Below are 8,679 nucleotides of genomic sequence, written 5' to 3' on the forward strand. Positions count from 1 at the left end.
GAGCTTTGTAACTCCCACTTCCTTAAGGGCCCCTTCTAGTCCTAAGATAGGTAGTTGGCACAGATGAGAAAGTTTTTCTTTCTTTTCATTTGAACCGAGAGGTTGTCTTCCTTACACAGTCAAAGATAGGATTTCGTTGTATTTTTCTGGTGCTGAAGATAATGAGTAACTATTAAGATCAGCTAATACTTTTTTATAATTTATCTCAATGGAAAGACAAGTTCTGAACAACAGGCAGTCAACTTTAAAAATGTTCTTTTTGGGGGCACAGAAACATTAATTTCAAAGAGCACCTGCACCCCTATGTTTATAACAGCGCTATTTATAATAGCTAAGCTTTGGAAACAACCCAAATGCCCAAAAACAGATGACTGGATCAAGAAGATGTGGTACATATACACAATGGAATATTACTCAGCAATCAAAAAAGATAAACTCATGCAATTTGCAGCAACATAGATGGAGCTGGAAGGGATCATGCTCAGCTAAATAAACATGAAGAAAAAGAAAATACTGGATGGTCTCACTCATAGCAGGAATTTAGAAAACCTAAATAAGGGACCAGGGAAACGATTAATTATAATAAAGTAAAAATAAAAGTAAACAAGCAACTATAGACCTGAGGCATACTACGGGGATGGGGGGTGGTAGGGGGGAGGGATTAGGGCCAAAATAAGGGAGGTGGGAATTGTATGGGGAATATAACCAAGATGAAAATGCATACACTGCGCAAAAATGAAAAATGATGTAAAAAGTATATAAAATAAATAAAGGGGAAGAAGTGTTCTTTTGGAATAAAAAGTGGTTTGACAGTTATTAGCTCATGTATAATGTGACTTAAGTGTCAGTTGCTGCCTTGAGATTCCTTTCTCAAATTTTAGTTTAGTATACTAAGATTTTGACAACTGGGGAAGCTACCATGTCTTCTTTCCCAAAAACAGCATGTAATTTTTATAGAAAAATTTTTATAACCCACTTTTTGTGATAATTGCTGTGAAAATGGAAGTAGTTTCTTTTTGTGAGAGAGGCGTAGGAAAAAAAATCTTTGCTAGATTATTTTGTTTTTCATGTAATTGTTTTCTTCAGTCTTCAAGATGTGCTTATGCAGGACTCCAGGTTATATCTCATCTTTGAATTTCTTTCCATGGATCTCAAAAATACTTGGATTCTATCCCTCCTGGTCAGTTCATGGATTCTTCACTTGTTAAGGTAAGAAACATATCTAATTCCATTAATGTTTTTCCACTGTGACTATTATGGATCTACTCTGTTGAAGTCCCTATGTTTTATGGAAATAAGTTTGGGAAAAGAAGTTGGAAAATAGAACAAGGAAGAATATTTCTTTTCATATCACAGTCAGTCATTTTATTACTAGATGTTATTTCAATTGCTCATGGACTGTTTTTAAGAATGTACTGTGTGTTGGGAACTTTCCCAACCCACTCCTCAGAGGTAGTTGTTAGTTGATTAGCGGTCTTACAAGTGCTTTTTTGTTGGCTGTGTCCATTTGTGAACATATTTTATAAAAAAGAATTATTTCTGAATGTGTGTGTTAGGTATATGTGTGTGTGTATACCCCTTTCTCTTTTTCTCTTTAAAACTTGGACAAGTAGGTCTACCTATTTGTCTAAATTTTTGATGAACTTCTTTAAACCAGTTCCATATTGATGAACATTTAGTTGTTTTTGTGCTTGGTGGGTCATTCTTTTAAGAAAGATATTGCAGTGACATAGGTTTACCTTCATATGCTAATTTTTAGAATAAATTCTTATAGCTGGAATTTTCATGGGTTGGAGATGTTTGTTTACTTTTAAAATCTTGATAGGGCTAGTTGCCCTCTAATAATCTTTTAAATATCTTAGCAATCTATTATGTGAGAAGGCATTTTGATTTTTAGGTCTTGTTTCTTTATTCCTAACTCAAAGATCATATGTTTTAGATAATACATGACAGTATTTTTTGGAATAGTTTTAGTTGGTTATCCCTTCCTTGGCCTTTTTGTCTCTTAGATTCAGGATGGACCAGATAATTTTGGTGTAAGAACTGTGGTTAATGTTTTCCCTAAATAGCTAACCAGTTCCAATAGGTAGTTTGTTTGTTTTTTTAATGTGTTTTATAACTTTGAACTTTGTATGTTAATTCTGTTAACTATTTTTGTAATATCTTTTTTGCTTCATTACATTGTCTTGGCAATAAGTGCTTTGTAAAATACTTTTCTGAACATATAAACAACTAATATCTTGTTAGTCATTTCTTTGAAATCTGTGACCAATGTTTCCAAAGAGGAAATACATATGTAAACATAAAAGGCAGAGATGAAAAAGACCAACCTTACTCAAGGTAGAAATTAGAAATTGTTCTAAATACATACATACAAATTTAAGAAAGTTTATGTATAGTAAGCTAAATTGTGAGTTAATCATGGCCCCCCAAAATAAGTGTATTCTTTTGAATATAGAAGTTTACATAAGGTAAATGATTACCTTTGTTTTAGGTATAAAAACATGATGGTGTGTGTAAATGGAATTTCCTGCCCCCAAATGCTTCTTGGTGTTCTCAAGTGTCCTGATAGTTAAACATTTCCCTGCATCATCATTTCTTATATTTTTGAAGCAAATCTATCACAAATACTTAGAAAATCATTATATGCTATGGTTACTTTTCTAACATATTTCCTTCTTCCAGAGTTATTTGTACCAAATCCTACAAGGGATTGTGTTTTGTCACTCTAGAAGAGTTCTACACAGAGACTTAAACCTCAAAATCTATTGATTGATGACAAAGGAACAATTAAATTGGCTGATTTTGGCCTTGCCAGAGCTTTTGGAATACCTATTAGAGTGTATACACATGAGGTATGTATAATAATTTTTTTTAGTGCTTTTGAATATGCTGGATTGCCTTCTGTATTTATTCTTCAAGTCAAGGGAAAAATAACTCAAAAATAATTCCATTCTGTGCCAGTTTCAGCTTACTGCATCTCAGCTTTATTTTTTTTAAAAAAGATTTATTTATTTATACAAGCACTGGGTACAGTCAGAAGCGCGGGAGGGTGAGAGAATTCACCAGAGCCAGAGCTGATAGCAGAAGAGGCAGAAGGACCAAAGTACACTGCTGAGGGGAGCAGCGGGCAGCAGGAGAGGTCTGCGCGCCATGCGGGACCCTCCTCCAGTGGCCAGGGAGCAGCCGGGGATCTAACTGGCGCTGTAGAGGCTGCGGGCAGCTTTGCAACCCAGCGCTCAACCGCTGTACCACCAGGGAAGCCCGCATCTGAGCTTTAAATTCACCCTTAATTGCTTGCTATTTGAAAATGGAACTGGAACCTTTAGATACTTTTCCTTTGCCATCTTATGTGATATAAAGCTTTGTCAGTAGAAGATGCTAGAGAGGCATTTAGTTTTCATTGTTTCTTATTAATCGATCTCATTCCAATTCCCTGTTAAATAGCTAAATATTTCTTAATATGAAAATATCCCCATTTAAAGCACTACGGTTTCTGTATCCTCTTTGGATCCTCTCTGATACACAAATTGGTTAAAAGACAGATTTTGTTGTTTAAGATATACTGATTCATATTCATTTAGAAAGCACTAAATATAATCATGTGTTATCATTGTTATATTTATTATTTTGCATTTCATTGGTATTTCTGGAAGGAAAGGGAATGTTGAATTGTGTAGTAAAGGATTATTGTGTTTTATGTGGCATTATTTACCCTTACACCCAGACTGTCTCCAGATCAAAATTTACAACCATGCTCATTTGGTTAAATGTGTTGGCTTTTTAAAATTGTTTATTAAGTAATAAATATATTTGGGGCCTCCCTGATGGGGTTAAGTCTCAGTGCTGTTACCGCTGCAGCCTGAGTTCGATCCCCAGCCAGGGAGCCAACCCACATGGCACAGTAGACCTCTCCTGTCTTGCCTGCTGTTCCCCTTAGCAGTATATTTCAGCAGATCCATCCGTTCTGCTCCCCACTCTGTTTCTGGTGAACTTATCACCCCCCCCTGTACCTCTGGCCTACACCCTAGTTCTTCTTACAAAAAAAAATTTTTAAGAAAAGATAATGAGCTAATCATATATTGTCTAGAGGAAATTAAAATTATATATATTTGTTATTAAATAAAGATTACTTGTTACCCATTGTCTAAAACAGATGCTATTGACTTTATATTAAATGTTACGTTTTATTGTGTGATAAATTATATACTAAAATAAATTATCTCTGGACCACTACTAATAGACTTAAATGATTTATTCATTGCAGTCTTTAGCATTTAAGCAGTACGTGTATTTTGTGTATGTCAGACAAAAACAAACACACTCACTGCCCTTATCAATGTGCTTTATTTTTAAGTAAAGGCTATCTGAATTTGGGTTCTAAGCCTTTCACTTTAATTGTTTCAACAGCAAGAAAATACTTGGTTTACTTATCTGGTCCTCCCCTCATATGAATAGAACTTAAAAATGAAATATTTATCTTCCATTTGATATTTTGTGTATAGTTGATGTTTAAATAGTAATATCAGAGGCAACCTGATAATAAAAATATAAAAACCTTTTGCACAACAGTGCTAATGAAATAAAAGTATTAATGTGTCACACTTACTCCTTGTGAAAATTTGCTTTGTATTAGGTAGTGACACTCTGGTATAGATCTCCAGAAGTACTGCTGGGGTCAGCTCGCTATTCAACTCCAGTTGATATTTGGAGCATAGGCACCATATTTGCAGAATTAGCAACTAAGAAGCCACTTTTCCACGGGGATTCAGAAATTGATCAACTCTTCAGAATTTTCAGGTATTTTTTGTTTTATATTTAAACATTAAGGACTTTCAAGTTAAATAATAATGGGTCTGTATGTAACAAGATTTTTTAAATATTTATTTATATGTTTCTTTATTTATGCAAGCACTAGGTACAGTCAGAAGCGTGGGAGGGTGAGAGGATTCACCAGAGCTAGAGTGGGGAACAGAACAGGTGGACTGACGAAGTACACTGCTGAGGGGAGCAGCGGGCGTGGCAGGAGGGGTCTGCGCGCCCTGTGGGACCCTCGCCCTGTGGCCAGGAATTGAACCGGTGCTGCAGAGGCTGCAGGCAGCTTTGCAGCCCAGCTCTCAACAGCTGTGCCACCAGGGGAGACCCGTAGCAAGATTATTTTTATATTTTAACAATTTTCAATTTTTTAATGAATTTTAGAGCTTTGGGCACGCCCAATAATGAAGTGTGGCCAGAAGTGGAATCTTTACAAGACTACAAGAATACGTTCCCTAAATGGAAACCAGGAAGCCTAGCATCCCATGTCAAAAACTTGGATGAAAATGGGTTGGATCTGCTCTCGGTAAGGGATGCCCTTCTTACTAACTGACATTACTGATGATTCTGAACATAATTAACTTTTTTTTACTAGAATAGGGAAGAAAAGACAATGTTTATCAAGCAAGACTCATGACTGTTATGTCTCTTATGTTTAATGTATGACTAGTTCCATTAATTTTAATAAAACCAAGAAACATCAGTGATTTGTGAGAGGAAAATTTAGCATTAGTTTTGTTTTGGTTTTAATCTGATAGCTATAGATATTCTGAAAGAGAGACCAGGGTTAATATAACTTTGTTGTTATTTTCAGTTGCTGACTTGTAGTGACCTTTCTTTCTGGCATTTTTATCTCTGTAGTTCTTCCTAGACATAGCTGTTTTCTTTATTGTTTGATGTTTTTGGTGACTAAATCCTTTTACTGCGTGAAATGAACTCTCATTTTTCGCCTTTCTCTCTACATCACAAGAAGAAAGGCTGGTATAGTTCTTAAAATTCCCTTTCTTTTTATTGCTGTTCCCAACTATTTCTTCAAAAATAAGACAACCCCCCCCCAAAAAAAAAAAAAAATCCCCAAACCCATAAGGATAAAAATAGTCTTAGAGCTGCTTTAGGAAGTTTTTTTTTTGTTTTTTTTTGCAACGGTATTTAAAAATTGAGCTTTTAAAAGAGAACTGATTTTTTTTTTTTAATAATAAATTTTATTTTTATATTCCCCATACAATTGCAACCCCCCCATTCTGACCCCAATCCCTCCCCTCCCGCCCCCCAAAAAGAGTCTCTGGTTCATAGTTTTTTGTTGATTTTGATTTTCACTTTCTTATAGTTATTCATTTTCCTGGTCCCTTATTTAAGTGATTTAGATTCCTGCTATGAGTGAGACCATCCGGTATTTTTCTTTTTGGCTTATTTCGCTGAGCATGATCCCTTCCAGTGCCATCCATGTTGCTGCAAATTGCATGTGTTTATCTTTTTTGAATGCTGAGTAATATTCCATGGTTTATATGTACCACATCTTCTTGATCCAGTCATCTATTTTTGGGCATTTGGGATGTTTCCAAAGCTTAGCTATTGTAAATAGTGCTGCTATAAACATAGGGGTGCAGGTGCTCTTTGGAATTGATGTTTCTGTGTCCTTTGGGTAAATACCTAGGAGTGGAATTGCTGGATCCTGTGGAAGCTCTATGTTTAGTAGGTCCAGAAATCTCCACACAGCTCTCCATAGTGGTTGGACCAGTTTGCACTCCCACCAACAGTGCAGGAGAGTTCTAAAAGAGAACTGATTTTGATGACTCACATGATGTGATTCCAGGGGGGGAAAAGGATTTCTCATGTTACTAAACGAAGAAAACAAAGTCTATTGCTATTATCATTATGTAGATCTTACTGGATGTTCAGTTTATAAGTCATTATGCCACCTAATTCAGCTCAGATTTTTCAGCTGCTTACTGTGTGCTCCAAAGTCCTTATCTGCCAGTTAGTTTACAGTCTGCCAGTTGCCATTCAGGTAGTTTTATATATAAATATTGTTGGTAAGACTTAAAAGGTCTTTCAATTTATGAGCACAATCTGTCTTTTGACTCCTGTTATACTCAAACAAAGAAGTTCACTTCAGTTAAGGAGACAAAGGTCAAATACTGTTAAGTTAGAGTTTGTTAGTATAGTTACTATTGACATCTGGACTGGATCTTTCAGGAGACTGTCTTGTACATTAAGAGACACTTAATTGCATCTCATTCCTCTACCTTAGAGAGCCTCATATCACATTCCACCCAATTGTGACAACTCAAAAGTCCCAGATACTGCTTAATTGTCCCTCAGTGGAAAAATCTCGCCCAGTTGAGAACCACTTCTGTAAATCATAAATCTTGTTTCATATTTTAGCCTTACCACTCCTTAACTCTGTGAACTTGAGCAAGTTATTAATCTTTTTGAGCCTCAGTGTTTTCACTTGTAAATTGGGATTAATACCTGTCTTTTATTGTGAGAGATAAGTAATAAGTTCAAAGCACTTAATATAGTGCTACATAGTAAGTGTTCACATGGCAACTGAATATTAAATGTATCTAGTCTGCTTGTTGATTTGGTTTTTTATTGGGTGAGGATGAGATAGTTATGGTTTTCATTAGGATTATTAACTTATGATTGGTAAAAAAGGTAAGATTTAAAAAATTTTTGTTTCACTTCTTAAATAAATTAAAACCCTCTTTTTGTCTTTTCCCTCCAGAAAATGTTAGTCTATGATCCAGCCAAACGAATTTCTGGCAAAATGGCCCTGAATCATCCATATTTTAATGATTTGGACAATCAGATTAAGAAGATATAGTTTTCTGACAAAGAGTTTCCACATGTTGTATCAAGAGCAGACAGTTACATTTTTACTGTTAACTCTATTTTTGTCTTGTGTATTTTTCTTTTCTTTGTTGTAAAACTTAACTACTTCATCTTCTAATTTCAAAAGTATAACTTAAATATGTAAATATTGTTCTATATGAATTTAAATATAATCTGTATATGTGTGTAGATCTCACTGAAACAACTATTTGTTACTATAATAAAACTATAAATCTATTAGTGTCAAGAATTGGGAAAAATTGTTAGCTTAAATCATTTCAAGCCCATATAGCAGTTTGGTTTTCCTATAGTTGGAACCACTAAAATTTAGGAAAATATGCTAAGTTTTTATGCTCTGACTCCTTAAATTTTCTTGTCATTTCTTGCCCTAAGGATTTATATTTTTCTACTGATACTTCAATTTGTGACCTTAATATTTAAGCATGCAGGATAAAAAAACTATCCAAATTTCAGAAAAAATGCTAAATTTATAGAGGTTTTCAGAAATTTACAACACTAATATTAAAGCACGCCAAGGTTTGCTAAAGTTTACAGTCAAAATAAAGGATTGTCCAGAGCAGAGAATATCAGTTCAGAAAATTTATGAACCATCTTATTTTTAGGTTGGGTATAAAAGCTATTTGTCTTTGTGAATTCTTAAGCCTTGATCAAAAATAATAACAAAGGAATTGCTTATCTTGGCTTTCAATTCTGACTAAAAACACTATGTGCAATTTTTGGCATGATGTTGTTTATTAGCAGTTTTCTTAGAAGGTTCTAATGTATAAGTATTTACCTAAAATCACTAGCTTGGGAATTAAATTGTTTAATGAATAATGCTGCTCTTTGTGATTCTTACCTATGTGAAGCCTGAGTTGTTATAATCAAGAGAAATATATGTAAAAATAGTTTTATCATTTTTAGTGTACATCTGTGCTATGACCATAGACCCTCTGTTTTTCCTCCTGTTACTTGTGACTAAAACAGGCATCCTTGTGTTACTCTTTTTTTTTTTTTTTTAAGTATTTA

The 8,679-nt window shown here is 34.5% G+C and overlaps 1 protein-coding gene across 1 annotated transcript; it reads left to right on the top strand.

Moving 5' to 3' along the window:
* Positions 1–1,147: 1,147 nt before the first annotated feature.
* Positions 1,148–8,459, top strand: LOC119250987 (cyclin-dependent kinase 1-like). Its single transcript, XM_037518515.2, is given in 6 exon segments — positions 1,148–1,209; positions 2,686–2,749; positions 2,752–2,855; positions 4,637–4,800; positions 5,200–5,341; positions 7,544–8,459. Coding segments are annotated over 6 exon segments (594 nt in total). The 5' UTR covers positions 1,148–1,188; the 3' UTR covers positions 7,643–8,459.
* The last annotated feature ends 220 nt before the right edge of the window (positions 8,460–8,679 follow it).

This window comes from Talpa occidentalis, unplaced genomic scaffold (assembly GCF_014898055.3).
Source record: "Talpa occidentalis isolate TD23 unplaced genomic scaffold, MPIMG_talOcc4v2.1 talOcc4.1928, whole genome shotgun sequence".
NCBI lineage: Eukaryota > Metazoa > Chordata > Mammalia > Eulipotyphla > Talpidae > Talpa > Talpa occidentalis.